Genomic DNA, 25,416 nt, shown 5'->3' with positions numbered 1-25,416 from the left:
CTGTAGACAATCAGTGGCTCAGCGTCTCTTAGCATAGCTGAGCTCAGTTATTGGCTGCAGTGCTGTAGACAGCTTGCAGTGCACGAGCTGTGAGCATTTGCAAGTCTGCAGTCACATAGACTGCAGACATGAAGTTTAAAATCAGGCAACCCCTTTAACACATTGTAATACATTCTAAATCCATATTACACACCAGGTTAACAGTTCAAAAAAGGAAATATATGAGCCAGAAAAGCAGCAATATATCAAGTAGTATCATAATTTCATTCTTTTTTTTTTTTTTTAAATACTCAGAAAATACTCCAAAGATGAATTATAACATAGCATACTACGGTCTCTCTTTTTGCTTATTTTCGCACTCAGTTACATGAGTCTCACTTTCCACATAACTTTCCCTGACCAAGCTTCTGGCTTCCATTCAGTAGTCTACATTTTGGAAAGAAATCGGTCTTCTCGAACAAAAGATTTGTCAATTTCTTTTACACTGCAGCAACCTGTAAAAGAAAATAGATATTTTGTTTACAATGCACGTAATAGTCCCAGAGTATCATATTCCAGAATAATGCCAGTTTGGATTCGAATAACTGATCTAAGGACATTTATATGTACAGTTGTGTTCAAAAGTTTACATACCCCATTTCTTAATACTGTGTATTGTCCCCTCTAACTTCAATGACAGCTTGAAGTCTTTTTTGGTAGTTGTGGATGAGGTTTTTTATTTTCTCAGATGGTAAAGCTGCCCACTCTTCTTGGCAAAAAGCCTCCAGTTCCTGTAAATTCCCAGGCTGTCTAGCATGAACTGCGTGCCTGAGATCTCCCCAGAGTGGCTCAATGATATTGAGGTCAGGAGACTAAGATGGCCACTCCAGAATCTTCACCTTGTTCTGCTGTAGCCAATGACAGGTCGACTTGGCCTTGTGTTTTGGATCGGTGTCATATTGGAACGTCCAACTACGTCCCATGCGCAGCTTCTAAGCTGATGATTGCAAATTTGCATCCTATATTTGCTGATAACGTGCTGCATTCATCTTTCCTTCAACTTTGACCAAGTTTTCTGTGCCTTTGTAGCTCACACATCCCCAAAACATCAGCGATCCAACTCCATGCTTTATAGTTGTAATGGTGTTCCTTTCATCATAGGCCTTGTTGACTTCTCTCCAAATGTAACGTTTATGGCTGTGGCCAAAAAGTTCAATTTTGGTTTCATCACTCCAAATTACCTTGTTCCAGAAGTTTTGATGCTTGTCTCTGTTGGTGTTTTGCGCATTGTAGGTGAGATATTTTGTGGCATTTGCGCAGTAATGGCTTTCTTCTGGCGAGTCGACCATGCAGCCCATTTTTCTTCAAGTGCCTCCTTATTGTGTATCTTGAGACAGCCACACCACTAGTTTTCAGAGAGTCCTGTATTTCAGCTGATGTTATTTATGGGTTTTTCTTTTCATACCAACAATTTTCCTGGCAGTTGTGGACGAAATTTTTGTTGGTCTACCTGACAGTGATTTTGTTTTTACAGAGCCCCTGTTTTTTCCATTTGTTAAGTTTGAATGCTGCTGACTGGCACCCTCCTACCTACTTGTATTACATGTATGTCTGCCCTTCCCTGGGTCATTAAGCCAGAGTTGTCAATCAGAAATGAAGGTGGTCAAGAAAGAGGAGAAACAAGTAGGTGGGAACATGTAATTAAATGAATTGCCCCACCAATAATAATAATCTGTATTTTTATATAGCGCTAACATATTTTGCAGCAATTTACAAATTGGGCTCGCAATCTACTGTAAATTCCCTAACAGTATGTCTTTGAATGTGGGAGGAAACCGGAGAACCCGGAGGAAACCCACCAAGATGCACTGAGCGCCTGTACTTGGTTTGAACAGTCATTTTTGCATATAGACTCACTTTAAATTTTGTCAGATAAATTTAGTATTCTTCTTACTGGTGCCCTGTCTATAAACCAACCCAATTACTGTAAGTGCCCTTTAACAGTAGAAAATTACAGTAAAATGTACGTTTTATTAGTTTTTCTCTGTCTTGTCTTTGAAGAGATTAAAATAACTACAAAGACCTTGATTTCAATGAAGAGATTAAAACTAAGAACAGTAAATAAATAGGTTGAAGTCTGAATTGTTCTACATGTCAGTCATTACCTGAACACTTTTGTCTTGGGTAAAGCCATGCCTTGAAATGTGACAGAGAAGCTTGACACCTGCTATAAATCCTCTTTTAATGAACTGGCCAAATAAAGGGGTTTTATTGGGTATTACACATTAAATGCCTGTTCTAATCGCTGCATGAATGCACTGCCAACTAATTAGGATGAAGCTCTATAAGGAAAAATGCATTTTTGGGCCATATGCAGGCTACAGACAGATGATATATTTAGTGTATATTACATAGCAAGGTAAAATGTGAAAGTTCTGATTATTAGCATACTTTAAAAGGAATCTGTCAGTAGGATAAACCCACGTATGTCTTTATGGGCAAGTAGGTCATAGAAAGTTAAATAAAATGATACCTTGATATCTTTGATCCAATGTCTTATTCCAGACAAATCCAGGTTTTCTTTAATACGTAAATGAGCTGCTAAGATCTTTGGGCAGGACATAGATCTTCCTGAGAATCTGCCTCCATGGATTGCAGATTATTTTAAGTGAAAACTGGGTGTTACCAGTGTGAGACATGTAGATCAGGAGAGCAGACTGTCAGCCAATACATGTCTCACACTGGGAACACCCAGTATTAAAATAATCTCATACGTACAGAGACCATATAGCTCCATAATACAGAGATGTTGGCATTCAATGTGCCGCTATAGAGAGCCTACATGGAGAGCTATATGCAACATGGCATAATGCTTCATACTGAATCCAAGAGAGCAAAATTCTGCATATGCCTCTCTATATAACACGAGGACGAGTAGGGTCCAATATACGGTAAGTCTTTGGGTGCTGTAATATTGGGTGTCGTATTATGACTCCATACAATTTGGAAGTTGTATAATGCGGTAGATACTATAGGTATATGTTCATGGCATGGATGTAGCATGGATGTAGCTATCCCATTTGTCAAAATACTGCAACAAAGAAAGTCTGAACCGGATTCTACACTTGTTTTCTTTGATTTATCATCATTAACGCTGGATTTGGAAACGTCAGAGTCCATTTTACATGACATATTTCTGTGTGTAGGAAACAAGTAGCTACAGCTAAATCCCAGACCTCCAGGCTGCAGACTACGTGAGTATAACTTATGACATCACATGTCTATTTGTTTTCTATGGTTTCACAACTGTGCTCTACTCCATTGCCTCAAGAGAGGAGCACAGGCTAAAGCCCCCAACGTTGGACGAACCCCTCAATATCAGCGGGTTCAGGTGACGCTCTAATGTGTTTGGGGCAGCTGGCCAACTGATTGTCGGGTGAGATGTTAAATCAGGTATGTCCGATTTCAGGTAGCCAGTCATTTAGTTCTCACGGAGTTTAATCAGCCACCAGACATATCTATCGGTGTCGTTCACATGTAGAACACAAGAGCGTTTAGCCGAATGAGCACTCCTGTGTATGGGTGAGACGGTCTAGATGGCTGTCAGCCTAACTATCAGCCGGTGCATGGTTCGTCTGATAGCCATCTAATGTGTATGGCCGGCTTTACGGTAGCCAAATTATCTGGTTATGTCGCCACCTGCAGTACAAGGTAAAACTGTAGAAAAATTGGGTTGTATGCAACCCATAATGCATGGAGAAGCTACTGTGTAGGATCTGCATTCATAACCATGTGCCTTGATGTCCAGTTATGCTTTATGCCTCTGCTGATAATGGATGCAGTAAGATAGAGATTTCATGTCTAAGCTGCAGTTATTGCAGATTGCAGTAAGATAAGCGCACAAGGCCGGCTGCATGGATCGTGGTAGCAGCATACATTTTCTTGATTTCTAAATAACTTGAGAAACACTGTGGGCAAAACTAATACCCTGAGATTTACCAAATATAATACATTTGATGTTGAATAAATGTCTTAAAAAAGAGAGAATAGCTCACATGGTCTAAACTGCGCCAAAGCATTTCCTGGCTTATACCTCCAAAAGGAGCAATAGAAGTGACTGCGCCTCTGTCATCCCTCCAGACCCCCTGATAGGAACAGCATAATATAAAAACTTTACCAAGTATAGAAGAAGGAACAGATCTGAAGCTTAGGGATAGTCACAGCAACTATGGTGTGAAATGATTGCTACCATGAAGAAAGTACATTAAAGTTTACCTGTCCTTTCAGGAAAAGCAGAATATCTGTATTTGCCTCTAGCGCCTCCCTCTCCTCTATCCATAGAACTTTATAAGCACCAACTGTCATCTCCTTCCTCAGTGATGCAAAAATCTGTATTCACTGAGGACAGGTTTTATCCATGATTGAACGAACAGTGCAGAAGGAGTTAGAAGCAAACTTCACTAATAAGATACATGAGAAAATGTCCTATTTTCATGTGACTATTGTTATATATATATATATATATATATATATATATATATATACACACACACAAACACATACACACACATATGTATATACACACATATTTTTATATTTACTCTTTAACTTACCTGAGAGAGCCATGGCCAGCCGAAATTCATCTCTTAGAATATTAAGTACTTCTTCCACACCATGTTCTCCCTTGTGTTAGTACAAAAGGTGTAAAGCAATTCAAATTCTACTGATAATTGTAATATATTCTACATGTCTCCATATCCTATAATTCTACTGTACCTGATACGCCAAGCCCCATAACACAGGTCTTCCTATGAACACTGCCTTGGCACCTAATGCCAAAGCTTTCAGAACATCGGTTCCTTTCCTTACTCCACCATCAAGATATACCTCAACTTTTCCATCCACAGCTTTCACAATTTCCTGGAGCACATCAAGCTGTGGGGTAAAACGGTGAATAAATGATATTCAGTATCACATATACTGTAAATCGGTAACATGAATAAAAGACACAACCATCATTCACGGTACAATATAAGAATGTTTCTGCTATAAACTACAGCAATAACATCACTAATAACTAATAACACTTACATCTTCAGAGAAAGTATACAGGGTCACTGCATAAATATCCAGCCTTTGTGGGTAAAAAATATCCAGCCTTTGTGGGGGAAATAAGTATTTGATCCCTTGCTGATTTTGTAACTTTGCCCACTGACAAAGACATGAACAGTCTATAATTTTAATGGTAGGATAATTTTAACACTGAGAGATAGAATATCAAAAATAAAATCCAGAAAATCACATTGTATAAATTATATAAATTTCTTTACTTGGTGGCAAAACCCTTGTTGGCAAACATAGCAGTCAGACTTTTTTTTAAGTTGATGATGAGGTTTGCGCACATGTCAGGAGGAATTTTGGTCCACTCCTCTTTGCAGATCATGTCTAAATCATTATGATTTTGAGGCAGTCGCTTGGCAACTCTGCGCTTCAACTCCCTCCATAAGTTTTCTATGGGATTAAGGTCTGGAGACTGGCTAGGTCACTCTATGACCTTAATGTGTTTCTTTTTGAGCCACTCTTTTGTTGCCTTGGCTGTATGTTTTGGGTCATTGTCTTGCTGGAAGACCCAGCCAGGACCCATTTTTAATGTCCTGGTGGAGGGAAGGAGGTTGTCACTCAGGATTTTACAGTACATGGCTCCATCCATTCTCCCATTGATGCAGTGAAGTAGTCCTGTACCCTTAGCAGAGAAACACCCGCACAACATAATGTTTCCACCTGCATGCCTGACAGTGGGGATTGTGTTCTTTGGGTCATAGGCAGCATTTTTCTTCCTCCAAACACAGCGAGGTCAGTTAATGCCAAAGATCTCAATTTTTGTCTCATCTGACCACAGCACCTTCTCCCAATCACTCACAGAATCATCCAGGTGTTCATTGGTAAACTTCAGACGGGCCTGCACATGTGCCTTCTTGAGCAGGGGGTCCTTGTGGGCACTGCTGGATTTTAAACCTTTATGGCATCATGTGTTACCAATGGTTTTCTTGGTGACTGTGGTCCCAGCTGCCTAGAGATCATTAACAAGTTCCCTGTGTAGTTTTAGGCTGATTTCTCACCTTCCTCATGATCAAGGATACCCCACGAGGTGAGATTTTGTATGGTTCTCTAGATCGATATTGATTGACAGTCATTTTGTATTTCTTTCATTTTCTTACTATTGCACCAACAATTGTCTCCTTTTCACCGAGGGTCTTACTTATGATTTTGTAGCCCATTCCAGCTTTGTGCAGGTCTATGATCTTGTCCCTGACATCCTTATAATGCTCTTTGGTGTTGCCCATGTAGTACAGGTTAAAGTCTGACTCATTAATTGAGTCTGTGGACAGGAGTCTTTTTATAAAGGGGACTATGTAGACAGCTGTCTTTAATGTGGGTAAATCTAGTCTTTTTACATCAAGTAAGGAATTTGCACTTCAGACCATGTGGGGTCATCATAACAGAACCATTCCCCAATAAGAGGACAACAAAACATTCACTCCTAATCTAGGAACTTTCCAATTTTAATGGACACAACTGTATCACTTATCACTCTCCCATAATGACAGTTCTGTGCTATGTTGTGCATAAATATGTGATTCTTCAGAATTTGCTTTAGTCTTTGCCTGATGAAGAGACGTATGTAGTCTCGAAAGCTTGCAATTTGTTACCATCTTTTCAGTTAGCCATTAAAAGGTATCAACCACTGAGGACTCCCAATTCTAAATATTTTTCTAACTGTTCTGTAGGAGCCCAAACTCTTAATGGCTGGTAGGGGATCAAATACTTATTTCTCACTGCAAAATACAAATAAATTTATATAATTTACACAATGTGATTTTCTTGATTTTATTTTTGATAGTCTGTCTCTCAATGTTAAAATTAACCTACCCTTTAAATTACAGACTGTTCATGTCATTGTCACTAGGCAAACTTACAAAACCAGCAAGGGATCAAATACTTATTTCCCCCACTGTCTATCCTGGTATTAAGATGGTATCCAAATATGTGTACAAAGATGAGAATGAGATGAAACTAAATTTGCCAATTTTTGGTGTTCTGTGATTCCCTGTAGTACTGTGTTAAAGATGTTGGTGAACTTTTTTGCACATAAACATATTCTAGATACGCCCCCATGTACCTCGAACCCTGTGTTCCGCCCATGAATGAGCATTTGCATATGAGGTCTCTGTACTATGTCAATATCCTGGATTACCCCAATACATTTTTCTGATACATTTAGGAACAATATGTGTAAAATAGCTGTTTTCTTTATTGATTTTTTGATAAAGTGAATACACTTGAACCTTTTTTAATTTAAATTTTAACAAGTCTGAATTTTTTTTTTCACATTTTTTTGCCATATATTTTTTAAGCCATCTTCATTGCTGTCTGAAAACAGAGAAAAATTGTAAGATTTTGCCTGCCTTTGCCCACCACTACGGACTATTTCTGGACTGCGCATAGACGTTAAATGCGTGGGCAGTCCATGCTTTATTCTGTAGTGACATTCTTAAGTGTCAATGCAGAATAGACAGCTTACTGCAGATTATGAAGCCGCAAGGACAGGGAGCCGGATGTCAGACACAGCCAACTGCCCAAAGAGAAGGCAGACATGAATTTTTACTATTTTGCCTTCCTGATCACTGTGCACACAATTCGGAATGAGCGCTGTGTACTGACAATGCTTCCTCCTCCAGAACCCAGTGATCATGTGTAGGGAGGGATCGGGAGCTGCTTGGTCCTAGTGGGCCCAGTCAACTCTGCTAAATAGCCCCTGTAAATGGGATTAATATAGTAGCCCTTTGGTCCAAGTGTAATCTGAAATAAAAATAACGTATTTACTTGTTCAAATTGCCCCAGAGGTCATGAAGAAATTAAGGGAATCATAGTGTGAAAAAAGAAATAAAATAAAAATAGAAGAAAAGGAAAAAATAATTAATAAATAAATAAAAACACTACCTGTCCAAATGGCTATTTATAGCCCAGAAACTGTTGTAAAAAAAAAGTATGTCCTATAAATAAAAATAATTTCTACTTAATGCGGAACACAATTTTAAAAAATTTTTGTAGCTGTCTTTTGTGGTCATAAAAAAAACCGCTAACAAAAGGTGAAAAATAGACATTCCATTTTTCTTCCTTATATTTTTAATTAATTAGCAAAATAAAAGGAATATAAAAAAAATTACAAAAAATTAGGCCTCAGATATTGGAAAAAAAAGAGGCAAAAAGTTATTTGAATATCGAAAAGAGAACATTTTTTTAGATTCATTAAAAGCACAGATATTATAACGATAACACCTGAAAATGTACTTGGTCGAGAATGGGTGAAGATGGTCTGGTCCTGATCTAGTTAATAAACTGTATACAGTAAGCTCATAAGCGTCCTCTAGGGATGGATACATATAATTTTCTAATGTAACTCTATGGACAAAATTCATCATGTCTTTTATATAAGAAAGCTAGTGCGGTATGTACAAGCTGCAAGTTTTTGAACCTATGCATGTCTGAGCAAAAATGTGACTTTTTTTGTGATATTTTTAGGTCAGCACTAACACTTTTCTTAAAGTGAGCAATATTTATTGCAATGGGGCATGGCCAAGTGCAGCCCAACAGCATCACTATAGCAAAAATGGACTACATTTCACAGCAAGAGTTAATTTCAAACTGTGTTGATCTACAGCCCCAAAAGATATGTAAAATTCATTAAGAGGTTGGCAGCTCTTGAAATTAGTGTATGTTACTCTAGCAGACTTTTTTTCACAACTGTTATAAGAAAAGCCAGCCTTAAAGGGCACCTGTCACCTGAATTTGACGGGACCGGTTTTCGGTCATATGGGCGGAGTTTTCGGGTCTTTGATTCACCCTTTCCTTACCCGCTGGCTGCATGCTGGCCGCAATATTGGATAGAAGTTCATTTTATGTCCTCCGTAGTACACGCCTTCGCAAGGCAAGATTGCGGAAAACCGGTCCCGCCAAATTCAGGTGACAGGTTCCTTTTAATGAATCGGCCTTATGTATCTACTTCTCCTTCCCAATACCTGACCTGGCTTGTCTTGCTATCCCAACAAGAAGGCCATCCACTGCAAACTCGCTCTATCAACCAGCAGCTACTGTGTGGACACAACCAGGGGCTTTCTCAACCATAGCCATGTTCCCATATAGGGGTGAAATGGTGAAAAATAAAGTGTTCTATGGAATTTGTTCATTGGAATGACTGGTGTTAAGACTGTTCATGGAAGAGTTTCAAGTATCAGAGGACAGTCCCATAATACAGCTTTGTATCTAAAAAAAATATGCAAACATATTCCTCAAAGACTACTAAACTGTGTTCAATATGTGGAAATTTGCTCTAAGGTTCACACAGACTACTGAGCCACTTTTTCTACTTCAACGAAAAACCATGGGTGAGTGAAATATTTGTGGTACCAACAAGAAAGTTGTTTTTCTCTTCTACAGGCATTTTGCTTAGTTGTTCAGTGGGCCAAGTTGGACTCAGACTACTGCCCTGATTCATTAAGACTGGAGTTTTTTCTGTCCTGCCCGAGCACAGCCAACTTCTCAAAAAGTTGATGGAGCTGGCATCAAAATGTAAAAAGTTGCAATTTTTCACAACTTTGAGTTGCTCAACGATATTGTAATATTAAAATGTCTTGCTTTCTTATTGTACAATTAATAGCAACGCAATGGCTTCAGATACAGTTTCATAAAACAGAAACCACCGCTGGCGCATTTTAAGTCAATTATGGCCCTAAGTCGTAGCATTTGGATACTGGTGCTTTTTTTCTTCTCCTATCTATACCAGGTGCAAGCAGTTTTAGGCCAGAATTCTGGTGGAAACCGTTTGATGAATCGGCCCCTATTTGTACACCATGTTCTCAATGTATCAAAAGAAAGGGTAAAAGAGGTTCTATAACTTCCCTAAACTTGAACTCTGGATCTTGAAATTTGCTTAAAGTAGACAGAAGAATAGTTCTACAGCTGCAGAATTATGTGCCACCTTTCTGATATAAACAGCTTTACATGCTGCAGCCCTGTTGAGTATCTAGACCCTTTGAGTTGCGGTTCATTATAAATTAACCATGCACTTACTGTGGCTGGGACCCCGTCCAACTGGCGCGCTCCATGATTGGACACCAAGATGCCGCTTACGCCACACTTCACAGCTTCTATTGCATCCTCCGCTTTAAGGAAAGATACAATCAGTACTGTTACATGTACAGCATAGAAGTCCATCATTTAATAGTCTCTCGTGTTGCTTCCATTTTCCTTTTTTTCTTCCAAAGGTCATAACTTTTTACATTTTTCCATCCACAAAGCCATATAATATATCTGAGCGCTTTGTACATGAGAAGCATATTTATGTGTTTTTCGCGAGACAAGTTTTAGTTTTAAATGACACCATTCACTTTGCGATATAATGTACTAACAAAAGAGAAAAAGTATGGTGAAACGATGAAACAAAAATTGCAATTCCACTATAAATTTTGGGTCTTGGGTGTTTGTTGTGTAGTAAAAATTACCTTACGATTTGAGTCTGTTGGTCAGTATGATGCCAAATATATGAAGATTTTTTTGTTTGACAGCTTTTAAATGTTTTGGGGGTTGGGTTACACATGATTTTGACAGCTTTTTGTTACCCATTTTGGAGGTAAGGTGAGCAAAAAACAGCAATTTAGGAGATTGAATTTTTTTTTTCATTCTGTTTTTACAGTATTGGTTAAACAGTTTCATAGTTTGACTTCAATGAATTATTTTACTTTAAAAATATGCTTTTTATTTTTTAATGGAAAAAGGGAGGTTAGTATTTTTTTTATTTTTGAAATATCTTTTTAGCTATTATTACATATTTAATTTTTTCTTCCCCTATTGAACTTGAATGTGTTATTAGCAATATTAGCAATTCTCATGCTTCGCACGGAGGAGGGCCAACAGCCCGAAACACCGTGTCTGCCAATTGAGATACTGATTTGGCTTTTATCCTAAGTCATTTTGCACGACTCGTTAAAGAGTTGATTGTGACTTGTAGGATCGCTACTTCCAACAGGTGGCGCTATAGAGTTCAAGTCCTCTTTTTCTCTGAAGAGGCAATTTGCATATTATTAGCAATATAGCATTGCAATAGTTTGTCAATTTATTATTCTCCTATGAGTACAAAAATACTCATAGGAGAATCTATGAGTATCATATCCACTTCAGTGGATATATAATAAGGCCTTTATCTTAAGGAATATCATATTCTGGAAGTTTTCTGTCTCCATTGTTATGCTATGCGCCATGCATCTGGCCTGAAACATCTTAGTAAGTGGGATACATACTTGCTTATTGATTGGACCACTTTACAGTAGGTCAAAGAGGTTATCTGGGGCTTAGGTTTTATTTTCCTATTGTGCTAAGAACTTAACAGCAGGTAGTTGCTAACTACATGCCTGTTCTGCCATGTGGCAATCTTTCATAGCTCAGGCGACAATTATCCTGCTTCCTTTGACTTCACATCAACAGAGCAGCAACCTCTCTTCTGGTTTGCTCTGTCAGCGGTATGTCACTGCTGTTGTCATGCTAATTGACAGCCGGCTCTCCGCAGTCAGTCAGAAGGGAGCCAGCTGCCAATCAGCATGGTAATAGCTGGGATGTCCCATAGCAGAGTAGAGTATGACATCACCGGGAGAAGGAGAATCGCTGGCCGGAGCGGTCATTGAATGCTCTTACCAAGGAAAGATCCGTTGCAAGGCACAAGAGGAAGGTAGTTAGGTACTACCTGTCGGTGAGTTCTTAACCTTATAGGAAAAAAGATCTTAAGTGACAGATAACCCCTTTAATTGACTGATATTAGATACTTGGTTTAAGTGTTGGCCAGTCAAAACTGACATGAGCATATATGTATGTATTAAGGCTTAGTCCTTAACTCGTTCAGTCATGGCCATTTTCCTTTTTTTTTTTTTGTTTTTGGCTTTTCCTCCCCTTCTTTAAAGAGCCATAACTTTTTTTCTTACATTTCCCTCAATACAGCTGTATAAGGACTTGTTTTTTGTGGGACGAGATGTACTTTTGAAAAACATAATTGATTTTACCACATGAATTGGAAAACTGGAAAACAATTCCAAGTGTGGTTCAATAGTATTTACCATGTTTACTGTATGGTAAAACTGACCTGGCAATATGATTCCCCAGGTCAGTATGAGTAGGCAGATACCAAACATATATAGTTTTGTATCTATTCTGACGGTTATATGAAAAAAAAGTGTTTGCAATGTTTTTTTCATGATCTTAGGTGGGGTGGGGGCTTATTTTTGTGCCCTGAGCTTATGTTTTTATTGATACAATTTGTGGTAGATACGATGTTTTGATGGCCACTTATTGCAATGTTGTGGCGGCAAAAACTTAATTCTGGCGTTTCGATTTTTTTTCTCCCTACACCATTTACCGATCAGATTACTTTATTTTATATTTTGATAGATCGGACATTTCTAAACTCAGCGATACCAAATATGTATATTTTTTATTATTTTATTTTCAATGGGGTGATTTGAACTTTTGTTTGTTTTTTCAGATTTTTTAACACTTTTTACTTTACTTAATAGTCCCTTCAGGAGACTTGAGGCTGTGATCATCTGATCACCTGTGCTAAAAATAGCAGAGCTTCAGCAGAGTTTGACAGCAGGCTTTAACTGGCTAACAGCCAAGAGCGGAGCTCTGATCTACTGGCGGTTGTTAAATCAGCTGTCATTTGCGGGGAAAGATGTGGGTCCAGCGCCGGAGATGACATCAAAGTCAGGCACACGACATATGATGTAAATACTGTATATGTCATTTGTCATGACGGGGTTAAAGTAGTCACTAGTGATGAGCGAGTATACTTGTTGCTCAGGTTTTCCTGAGCACGCTCAGGTGGTCTCCGAGTATTTGTAACTGCTCGGCGATTTAGTTTTTGTTGACTCAGCTGCATGATTTACGGTTGCTAGCCAGCATGAGTACATGTGTGTGGGGGTTGCCTGGTTGCTAGGGAATCCCCACATGTATTCAAGCTGTCTATCAGCTGTAAATCATGCAGCTGAGGCAACGAAAACTATATCTCCGAGCAGTCACAAATACTCGGAGACTACCCAAGCGTGCTTGGGAAAACCCGAGCAAAGAGTATACTCGCTCTTCACTAGTAGTCACTTTATTTTTTACATTCAAATGGATACATACATATACCCCTACATTTAGGGTGCAATTACATCACCATATTTTACAGTCTGCGAGTGCCACAATGCCTAGTCCCCTCTTGAGTTTCTGGACCTGAGGTAATGTACAGCATGAATATACCCTAAGGCCTCAATCAGATGTCAGTGTTTCTCACGTGTGGATAAATAAATATATTTCAAAGTTCTCCTTTTCATTGCAATTTTAATCACGGACAGTGCACAGATTGCACACAGATGTCATCCATGTTCTTGGATCCATGGACTATGATTCTCATGATGGACCCATAGACTTGTATTCACTGACTATAATAACTACAATTGCATCCGTGAAAAACACAGAACGCGTTGGTGCTACAAGGATGTCTGAATGAAGCCCAAGTCTTGCAGCTGAAAGGTGAAATGATGTAACATGAATTAATCAGATGTATAAATATATACGTAAATATAAAAAACAAAATAGTGACATAAACCTGGTTCCTCTATCATTGACATGTTTGTGCGGGGGATAGGCATACAGGTAGGACTAGTGTAAGATTTCTATCACCTGTATGCCCATATTAATAGGTTGTATTTGTCCCAGGGGGTGACAGATTGCCTTTAGGAATTGGTGTCACAATCAATGGACATGGTATTCTATGTAGTGTTTCAGCACGTTGAGTTTTTTGCCACCTATGGGGCTGGGTCATAGATCCTCACTGGTGCCATCCGGTAACACGTCTAAAGGGCTTATCATAAGAAAATTAGAAGTGTATCTTGATAAGGCCCTAATTTCCACCATGCTGCTGAATTAATTGATTATGTTGGTATTACATTTTTACAGACCTGTTAAAATCCCTTTGGCTACTATGGGCAGAGACGTTAATCCTTTAAGCCACTCAATGTCCTCCCACTTGATAGAAGCATCAATCGCTTGTGACACATACACTGCCAAACCACTGTTATCTCCATAGCCTTGTTTTGATGAAAATGCCAAGTCTTCTGTCTCAAAGTTTTTCATCCTTCAGATATTTATTAACAGAAATGAATAGCTAGTTACAAGAATACATAAGGGAAATATTTTCAGAAATTGATTATGGATGCACATAGACATGGAGCTAAAACATTTTAATCTTTTTTAGCCTGCATCCCATTGCACTAAGTGGGTTGTTTGGGATCAGCAATATATTTTGAAGTTGACACTTTAATAAATAACACATTCAAGAATAAAACCATTAAAAGGAATCTGTTAGCAGTTTTTTGCTATGAAATCTGAAGACAGCATGAGGTCGGGGTAAACACACAGATTTCAGGAATGTCTCTCTTATTAAGCTCCATGGTTTTGTTTGCTTGCTTGCAATGATTGTTTAGCACAGGGAGTTTATCATTTCTCTGACCCAGCAGCACATACATGCTAGTCCGACACGCCCCCTCCTGTGATAGGCACCTCACTGTCTATAGACATTGTACATACATTGCCTGGTGTGGGCGGGGTTAGCTTCCTCAGCTCTGCTGCACTGCTAATCTAAAAACTCTGATTGTGTCAGAACGATTGCACCCAGTAACCTAAGTGATACATATTTGGATTCAACTTCTCCTTGGGTAAATCAGGCTGCTCTCAGAGGTAACAAAAACCTGCTAACAGATTCCCTTTCAGCTGATACCAAATGATTCAGTGAGCCCTTATGAAGATACATTTTGGATAAATAAGATGAACTGTAGAAAGTTTGTGGTCCATAAGGATTTACACCAAAGAAATCATAAAAATAGCAATGCAATCGTCTAAAACACTGCCACTTGTTGAACTGAAGGTCATCCCTTTTGATTTTAGTTGCCTCCCTTACTCGATTTAACACAAAGGGCCCGATTCATCAGGTTTTACGCCAGAATTCTGTAGCTGCTACTGCACAGGCACGGGCGGCGCTATCTTGGAGGAGGACTTTTTTTCTTCTCTAGCAAGATGGTGCCACCGGCGCATGCGCAGTAGCAGCTATTGGATCACCTCTATATACACCGATAGATGCTACTGCGCAGATGTGGCGGGCGCCATTTTAAAGTTTATTTTTTTGTACTCCTCAGGAAAAGATAAAGCACATTTATTAACTGCAAATTAAACATGCGATTATGTTGCAGCGCAGGTGAAACGGCAGGCACTTGCCTGCAGAAGGTTTTTTCCTTAAGTATTTAAAGGAAAAAAAAGGGATCAGTGGCCTGTCAGCAGTCTGCATTATGTATACCTAATCAGAACACCACATGAAGACCCCCCAGAGGCCACCCGGAGCACGAGCATATCATTAACTCAAGACTGAAAATAAACATTAAACAACAACCACAAGATGGATTTCATCAACCAAGGTATTATTTTAATCTCTTAGTAACAGAGCCAATTTTGCACTTAATGACCGAGCCAATTTTTAAAATTCTGACCACTGTCACTTTATGAGGTTATAGCTCTGGAACGCTTCAACGAATCCCACTGATTCTGTTTTTTTGTGACATATTGTACTTCATGTTAGTGGTAAAATTTCTTCGATATGACTTGCGTTTATTTATGGAAAAATAGAAATTTGGCCAAAATTTTGAAAATGTTGCAGTTTTCAAACTTTTAATTTTTGTGTCCTTAAATCAGAGAGTCATATTGCACAAAATCATTAATAAGTAAAATTTCCCACATGTCTACTTTACATCAGCACAATTTTGGAAACATAATTTTATTTTGTTAAGAAGTTATAAGAGTTAAAAGTTGACCAGTGATTTCTATTTTTTCCAACAAGATTTACAAAACCATTTTTTTAGGGACCACCTCACATTTGAAGTGAGTTGGGGGTTCATATAACAGAAAATACTCAATAGTGACATAATTAAAAAAAACTGCACCCCTCAATGTGCGCAAAACCACATTCAATTAGTTTAATAACCCTTCCAGTGTTTCACGAGAACTAATGCAATGTGGAAGGAAAAAATTTTATTTTATTTTTTCCACGAAAAATTTACTTTGGAACCATATTTTTTTATTTTCACAAGGGTATCAGGAGAAATTGGACCACAAAATTTGTTGTGCTATTTCTCCTCAGTACGCAGATACCCCTTATCTGGGGGAAAGCCACTGTTTGGGCACATGGCAGGACTCAGAAGGGAGGGAGCACCGTTTGACTTTTTGACCGCAAAGTTGCCTGGAATCAATGGCGGGTGCCAAGTCGCGTTTGGAGACCCCCTGATGTACTTAAACAGTGGAAAACCCCAATTCTAACTCCAACCCTAACCCAGCCCTAACCCCAACCCTCACCCCAAGACACCAATAACTCTAATACCAACCCTAACCACCTCTCTAACCCCAACATCACCCTAACTCCAACACCACAACCCTAACCCCAACACATCCTTAACCCCAAACCTAACCCTAGCCCTAACCCCAACCCTAACTCTAGCCGAACCGTAGCCCTAGCTCTAACCATAGCCCCAAACCTAACCCTAGCCCAATCCTAACCCTAGCTCTAACGCAAACCCTAACCTTAGCCCCAACCCTAACCCTAGTCCCCTAACTCTAGCCCAACCCTAACCCTAGCTCTAACCTCAACTCTAATTGAAAAATGGAAATAAATATATATTTTATTTTATTATTTTTACCTAACTAAGGGGGTGATCAAGGGGGCTTTGATTTACCATTTTTTTAAATTTTGATCACTGTGATAGGGTATATCAGAGTGATCAAAATAAACCAGTAGCAAAAATCTCCTATCGTTGCCAGGTGCCAACCGGCAGATCTCGGCGGGCACACTGTGTATGCGCCTGCCATTTCCTTCCCGGAAGAAGACACCGGGGGAGATGACAAGATGCAAGAGGTGCCAGAGGTACTGGAGTGCTCGGGGACCCCATTTCTCTCTCCTCTGATGTGCTGGATCATATCTGAGGAGAGAAAAATAGATAGAAAATCAGACTTTTTTTGCGGTCGCCGTTATTCCGTGAATAACTGATCGCAACACTGAGGATGGTAAAAACCGACCTGAATCATGTTCTCCGGGGGTAGCGGAGACCCCGGAGAATTTCCGATGCTGGAGGGCACTATAATCTTATTTCTTAGCGCCGTTAAAAGCAGCTGAGGAATAACTACCCTTAGCTGCCGCCATTAAAAGGAGTATCGGTGGTCATTAAGGGGTTAATCAGTATAACGGCATCAGCCTGACATTGTCTGTAGCTTACTGTGCACAATCCTGCTGACAGGTTTCCTTTAAGGCCTTTGCATTAAATTTTTCTTATTGTTCATTTGCTTTCTAAATGCAAAATTGAGCGATTTTCTAAATAGTCTTTATTAAAAAAAATTCTGCTATTTTGCTGCTGCTGAATGTATATAGCTCAGGGCGCTGATACAGGAGGTGGAGGCACACAACACTTTTAAGACTCGCCTGAATCATTAATTAGCCTCTGACTCCACCAGCATGCCCTCTCATCAAGTCTGGCACCGATCTTGATGAATATGGGCAACAATGCTTGTCATAGCTGTGTGGAGCTGGTATATCGCAGAGGGCTCTTCCCTTATCAAATATTAATATTCAGCCTCGACTGAGCCGAGTACGAATAGAACAGAACAACCGCCATCTGCTAGAGTGGAAAAAAAAGACAGGGGCAGCAATTGGGGAGCAGCATAAAGCATGAAATAGGTAGAATCAGGTAGTGTATTATATTACAAAGTAGTTACAATAGTTAATACCTCTTTTTCATTTAATAAAAATCTAAATGACAATATCTCTTTAAGGAAAAGTAATATATTGATCAGAGTTTAAAGGGAACCTGTAATTAACTACGCACAGCATGAATCAAAGCCCAACCGAACAACTACAGCCATTTACATTTTTCCCTATAATAAACCAGTGTTTCAAGGAAACCATAGTTTGAAGAACAGGTCAAGGATCCAGAGGGCTGGAGGGATTGATATTACTAGTGTGATGCCGCCCCCAGCCGCCTTTTCCCTGCATTGCTATAGTTGATTGACAGGTCCCACCCATGCATGAACTAGACATGTCTCTCCCTATGGTCCTCGACCAGCTTCTGAAACTATGTTTTCTCTGAAATGCCAGAGTATATTAGAGAAAAACATGCCTGGCTGCAATTGTGTATCTAGGCTTTGAATCATTTGGAATGAAGCGTTTGACAGGTTCCCTTTAACTACTACTTTAACTGAGAGGTTTGAGCTGCAATTCCACCCACGGCCTGTAAGATGGTGTGATGGTATGTTTGGAAGAAGACTGACTTTTTTTCTAATCCTGTACAATCAGTAACAATTACGGGAATATTACCTGAGATGAGGAGGTAGTTGGAACTTATTCCGCACGTCATCAAGTCTCCTCCCCAGATAAGGCGTGTCCACAGTTAGAAAGATTGCTTTATATCCATGTTGTTCAGCCCTTTGAACCAGTGACTTTGTTAGGTTGCGATCCTTGTAGATGTACAGCTGCATCCAACGTAGACAGTCCGGTGCAGCTTCAGCAACCTCTTCAATGGAGGAGGTTGCCCAAGAGCTCAACATCATTCCTGTTCCAGATGACCTGCAAGCTAAATTGTGCAGCAAATTTACCATCGGGAATGAGCCACTGCTATTAATTTGGTAAATTTTATGACTGTAAAATCAAAGTTTGCACTGTCTAATATTGCACAGGATTAGTAAATTTGCCCCATTGAGCTCAAAATATTGATAATAAACCATTAATTGTTACCAAAATCTTAGAACCCGTGATAAACTGAAACTGCATTTTGCAGTGCCAGCCCAAGGTTTCAGTTCTGAGGAAGTTCTCAATGGACGTACAAGCTTAATGGATGCAACTCCTATATTTAAAAAACCTATCTATCTTGGAGTATGTTTTTTTACAGGACACCTCTCTATGGAGGAGCTCAGTCTTGTGTTACAAGAAGAGCGGGTTTACCTCGCACAGTTGCCGTTTCTCCATCAGGGTGAGCCATTCTCTGCATTGCTGTTGCTCCTACACATATTGGCATGCTCACTTTCTGTCCTAGGATGGTTGTCGAGAGATCGGCAGCAGAAACATCTCGCAGAACACGAGGATACAACCTCCATCTGACAACAATGAGATGGAAATCGAGCTTTAGACACATGTTTAGGATTTGGTTTTCACATTTTTTTTTTGCAATTGAGCAATGTTTCAAGGCAAATTCTGAAAAGATCAGTTTTCATGGCAGCTATTTGTGCCAATTCTTTAATCAACGTGCTAATGACAAGAAGCAGTCCTGCAACTGAATCCAATCCAGTTTTACAGCAAACACCATATTGTTTCTGTCACGCTGTTTTATCCAAATTTCTGCAGAAGAGGTGTCTTTACGAGACTGCTACATTGGCCGTGCATATTCTGCCCATTCTAAGTGACTATTACATATATCAGGTTTGCTTCTCCCCATACTTCTTATAAATGGTGCACTTTTCGACACGCTCGTTTCAAAGTAAACGTTTACTTATTTTAGCATTTTGACATTTTCTTTATTGTCTCTTTCCATGATTGTAAAGTGCTACGAAAAATGGGGGTGTTTTGTCTGTGGGTTAAAAAATATGGACACTTTTGGTGGCAATTTTATTTGACCTAAATGCTTGTATTTTGGTCTAAAAATTATTTCTACAATTAGATTTCAGCAAAAATGTAGCAAAAAATGTTATTTGTCTTTTAAGGCTGTTTGTTTCTTTGCGCATTGCTGGCTGAAGAATGAGATTATCTAAGAATCTGTCAGGGCGCTCAGTCTGCATTTATGCAAATTCTACAGGATTTTCAAACTTTCTAGAAAACCTACAATATTTAAGCAGTCATTTTTTAGATTAATGTACATTTAGTTTGCACTTAATCCAGATACATAGTCATTTAATGCTATTTACAATGTGTTTACAATACTTTTACAGCTAATTGTTATCTTCATCAGATTTTATGAGCTGAAGAAATAGAGACATCTATTTTAGTATCATTTTTATGATGTTTTTACATTGTAGCTTACCCACACACTTACTACAGACAAGAGCTTCTTTGTAGTGGTACTAAATTCCATACTAAGCTGTAACACTTTGTAGAGGCTGACTTTTCTTTTACTTCTACGTTGACAAAATCCATTCTTTCTGTTCTATGCATAAACATCGAGCTGCAAACATAGCCATCACAGACCGGTCTATGTCCGAAGACAGACAACTTTCTAAAGAGGATTCTTCACCACCACATCATGGAATAGTGATGGTAGAGCTACATAAAGCAAATATTTTTGGTTGATTTCTTATCTCTATTACAGAGATATTAGCTTGCAAAGTTAATATTCTAATTTGTGTTAAGATCACTGAGACATTAGTGGAGATTCTCCTCTGTGGGTGTTTCCTTTCCCCCCTGCATGATATTGGCCAATCATAAGAATAAGGTGCCATGCAAGGGTAAAAAAGAACATGCCCCTAGAGAATGTCAGGCCTGGCTGTCTCTATGTGAGACGTGTAATGACACACAACTCTGCTCTCCTTGAATAGCACTTGGTCCAATGTTATATATTATATATACATGGGGCAGTGAAGAGCAGCAATTATTTTCTCATGCCGATTCGGCATAATACAATAATCGCAACATGTTGCTAATGCATCTAAGAATCAAATTGCAAGTCTATGGGTGCGTGCAAAATATCGGACTGCCCTTGTATGTCATCCGAGTGCAGACCGACACACGTCAACACACAGAATGGAGAAAATGGTGAAATTAAGCTCTCTATCTTCTCCACACCTGCTATCTGATTCTCACATGCAAGAGAATCCGATCACATTAAAGTAACACTCGGATCAGGCTCGCAAAAGAATTTGAGCCAGGGGTCATTTGTATGTAGGATCCCATTCTCTTGCATGAGAGAATTATAGGATGCTACTCACCAGAGCTACTTGAGAGAGTCTGTGGACAGGAGTATTTTATAAAGGTGACACTGTAAGACAGCTGTCTTTAATGCAGGTAGCAAGTTGATTAGGAGGATCTAATTGGTCTGTAGGAGCCAGAGCTCTTAATGGTTGGTAGGGGATCAAATACTTATTTCTCACTGCAAAAATGCAAATAAATATATATAATTTATACAATGTGATTTTCTGGATTTTATTTTTGATATTCTATCTCTCAATGTTAAAATTAACCCACCCTTAAAATTATAGACTGTTTATATCTTTGTCAGTGGGCAAACTTACAAAATTAGCACGGGATCAAATACTTTTTTCCCCCACTGTATATATAGACATACATGGACATGTATTGTAGCATGTACACAGTAATTATGTCCCTATGGATGACTCCATATTGCCTCCAACAAAGTATGGCCCCTACTCATTATGAGGGCCCCCATATCCTCCAACTCTGCATGGATCCCCTCACAGCCCCCTACTTAGGCCCCACAACCACTTACTCAGTAAAGGCCCTGTCACACTGGACGATATCGCTAGCGATCCGTGACGTTGCAGCGTCCTGGATAGCGATATCGTCCAGTGTGACACGCAGCAGCGATCAGGCCCCTGCTGTGATGTCGCTGGTCGGGGCAGAAAGGCCAGGACTTTATTTCGTCGCTGGCTCTCCCACTGACATTGCTGAATCGGCGTGTGTGATGCCGATTCAGCGATGTCTTCGCTGGTAACCAGGGTAAACATCGGGTTACTAAGCGCAGGGCCGCGCTTAGTAACCCGATGTTTACCCTGGTTACCATCGTTAAAGTAAAAAAAACAACCACTACATACTTACCTACCGCTGTCTGTCCCCGGCGCTGTGCTTCTCTGCTCTGGCTGTGAGCGCCGGGCAGCCGGAAAGCAGAGCGGTGACGTCACCGCTCTGCTTTCCGGCCGCTGTGCTCGCAGCCAGAGTAGAGAAGCACAGCGCCGGGGACAGACAGCGGTAGGTAAGTATGTAGTGGTTGTTTTTTTTACTTTAACGATGGTAACCAGGGTAAACATCGGGTTACTAAGCGCAACCCTGCGCTTAGTAACCCGATGTTTACCCTGGATACCGGCATCGTTGGTCGCTGGAGAGCTGTCTGTGTGACAGCTTTCCAGCGACCAAACAGCGACGCTGCAGCGATCCGGATCGTTGTCGGTATCGCTGCAGCGTCGCTTAGTGTGACGGTACCTTAAGAGTGCCCCAACAAATAATGAGGGCCCCCACAACCACCCACTTAGTATGTGAACCCCACAGCCCCCCTTTCATTATCATGCACCCCACAGTCCATCACACAGTATGACACGACCCCTCACACAGTATCATGGCCCCTACTGCCCCTCACTGAATAATGGCCCTCACAGCACCTCACACTGTATAATAACCTCTACAACTCCCCGCACAGTATGATGGCCTCCACAGCCTACCACTCATCAAAGGGCCCCCAAAGCCTCTGACACAGTATGTGAGCAATCACACCTCCCAAATCGGTATGTGGCCCCCACCAGCCCTTCACTCAGTATAATAGCCCCCACAAGCCTCCCCACTCAATAAATTGGCCTCTACCAGCCCTCACTCAGTATACTGACCCACTCAGCATGAGGACCCACAACCACAATTAATAACATTAAAAACACCGTTTTCCTGGCATACTGCTCCGGTCTGAGGCACCATGCTATAGGCTCAATGTAGTGATGACATTGTGCCTGCTGCTCTGAGTCTCAAGACTCACAGGTGCAGGCTGAATGGTGAGTCAAAGAGTTTATGGCCCCGTGATCCGCTATTCTATTCAACAGTATCTGGATCCTGGGGATGCGGATATCGCTGAAATTGTGATATCAGGAGGAGGGGGCCTGGTGCCAAGCTGCATGAGGCCCCCCGAATCACTAGCCCCATAATGGCCAGGTGGACTGCCGCTATGGACAGTATACCTATATTGCATCCAATGGTATAATCAGAAAAGTATAGTGCAAAAGGTTTCTCTTCACAGCAAAACCTTCAAAATGCAAGCATTACACCTCAAATCAACTCCAGGCCTTTTATCTGCTTAACTGAGAATGACATAACGAAGGGATTGCCCACACCTGTCCATGAAATAGCCTTTCTTTTGGTCCCTTTAAAAACAGGGTGGCACATGTTAAGGAGCTGAAACTCCTAAACCCTTCATCCAATTTTATTGTGGATACCCTCAAATGAAAGCAGAAAGTTTGAACTTCAACTGCATCTGAATTGTTTTGTTTAAAATTCATTGTGGTAATGTCTATAACCAAAATTAGAAAAATGTTGTCTCTGTCCAAATATATATGGACTTAACTGTACGGTTACACAAAAATCTGCTTAAAATAATTAAGGGCTGAAATTATAGTAAAGGGATACCCAGATTTTTCATGAAAGTGTTCAGTCACTTTATGAGAATTCTCCGGGCCCAATGGTGCAACTGCAAGACAACATAGAGTGACTGCAGACTTTGTTGCTAAACCTGGACTACCCCTTTAAACTGCAAGCTTTCGAGACAACTGATGACTGATGAAGAGACACAAGTTGTCCCCAATGTTTGCTTCTTAAACATTTTTGTTAGCCACTAAAAGATGTTGTATCTATAATTCTAAAGGTACCATCACACTCAGCTACGCTGCAGCGATATAGACAACGAGCCGATCGCTGGTGCGTCGCTGTTTAGGTCGCTGTAGAGACGTCAAACACAGCAACTCCAGAACGATGCAGGAGCAATCCAGTGACGTAACGGCGACTCACTTATCGTTCTCGCTGGTTGTTAGCTCCATGTAAAACGTTGCTGGCGTTGTTGCTTTTGATGTCAAACATGACGATACACGCCGACCTGACGACCAAATAAAGTTCTGGACTTCTAGCTACGACCAGCGACGGCACAGCGGGATCCAGATCGCTGCTGCATGTCAAACACAACGAGATCGCTATCCAGGACGCTGCAACGTCACGGATCGTTGTCGTTCTTGTTGTAAAGTTGCTGCATGTGAAGGTACCTTAAGGCTACAATCACACATCCGTGCCAATTTCACCATCCGTTAACCATTGACTGTTTTTTTCTCATGTATCATCTGAATCTTCTCCTTGTGGCATCCGTTGTGCACCCTTTTTTTTTCTCAGCCATTTTTATGGAAGCCTTACAATTTGCATCTCTTTTTGACCTATCTCTACAGACTTGAATGAAAGAAATCCGAATCTAATCCAAAAACACAGATCAGAATAGGAACTTCTCTACATCTCAGGTATGTCAAACACTAATCTGTGTGAGTATGGGTCCATGAATCTCTGAGTCCACATATCGTTCCATTTTTTCTCTTGGACATGTCACACAAATATAAAAATGTAGCTTAAGTTCAGCTTCATGTGTCTGCATTTTATAGTTTGCGTATGAATCAGTTTCCAGACCGACAGTAGCTCTCTTGATTTGAACTAGCAGCCTAAAGGTACCTTCACACTCAGCAACTTTGCAGCGGCCACATTCACACTATCAGTATTTGGTCAGTATTTTACATCAGTATTTGTAAGCCAAAACCAGGAGTGGGTGATAAATCCAGAAGTGGTGCATATGTTTCTATTATACTTTTCCTCTGATTGTTCCACTCCTGGATTGGGCAAATACTGATGTAAAATACTGACCAAATACTGAATGTGTGAATGTGACGTAAGAGGCATATAGGAAACCACTGGTTGGTTTGGAAATTTTGTCTCATACACGAACCGAGAAATGCGGATTTGTGAACCTGCCTTACTGAAAGCAATGAGACAAAATTTTGTGGTCACTAATTAGGTGAAATAACATAAAAAGTATTAGCAGCAAAAAAGTAAAACACAGTATTTATTTCATTTCATGATTAGTAACTCAAAAAATGAAAACACATTAAGAAATGATTCAATACAGAATTTTAAACCTATGGCAATAATAGAATAGCAGGTAGGATGTGTACATTCAGGGGCCGGTATTCCCGTAACTGCTGTATTTCTCACAAATGGTTCTATGGAGATAATTACAACATTTAGTTCCCAAGTTACTAACAGAATATGTGACGAGTACAGTAGGGAAATGTAGAACAAGGCGATCATGATTATTTTTAACAACAAGAAAAGAGGAGTAAATAATTGCATTCTGTGTCTCACCTTGAAAATGCTGCAACATTGTCGGCTAGGGTTTGTTGATTTTCGGCCCCTGATCGATAATAATCATACACTGATTTTTTCATAAAACGCTTAGCATATTGCTCAAAATCATCCAAAGTAATAGGATTTGCAGACATTTTAAGTTGATATGTCCACTGAGTCACCGA

General features: G+C 40.0%; 1 protein-coding gene across 1 annotated transcript; it reads right to left on the bottom strand.

Moving 5' to 3' along the window:
* Positions 1-245: 245 nt before the first annotated feature.
* Positions 246-25,416, bottom strand: HAO1 (hydroxyacid oxidase 1). The gene is made up of 8 exons (XM_069767901.1): positions 25,250-25,416; positions 19,100-19,251; positions 18,476-18,731; positions 14,028-14,203; positions 10,111-10,202; positions 4,756-4,914; positions 4,593-4,662; positions 246-494 (listed from the first exon to the last, which is right to left on the bottom strand). The coding sequence occupies exons 1-8, from the start codon at positions 25,384-25,386 to the stop codon at positions 427-429; spliced, it is 1,110 nt and encodes a 369-aa protein (XP_069624002.1). The 5' UTR covers positions 25,387-25,416; the 3' UTR covers positions 246-426.

The sequence above is a fragment of the Ranitomeya imitator genome, chromosome 5 (assembly GCF_032444005.1).
Source record: "Ranitomeya imitator isolate aRanImi1 chromosome 5, aRanImi1.pri, whole genome shotgun sequence".
NCBI lineage: Eukaryota > Metazoa > Chordata > Amphibia > Anura > Dendrobatidae > Ranitomeya > Ranitomeya imitator.
This window is presented reverse-complemented; position numbering and strand designations above follow the sequence as displayed.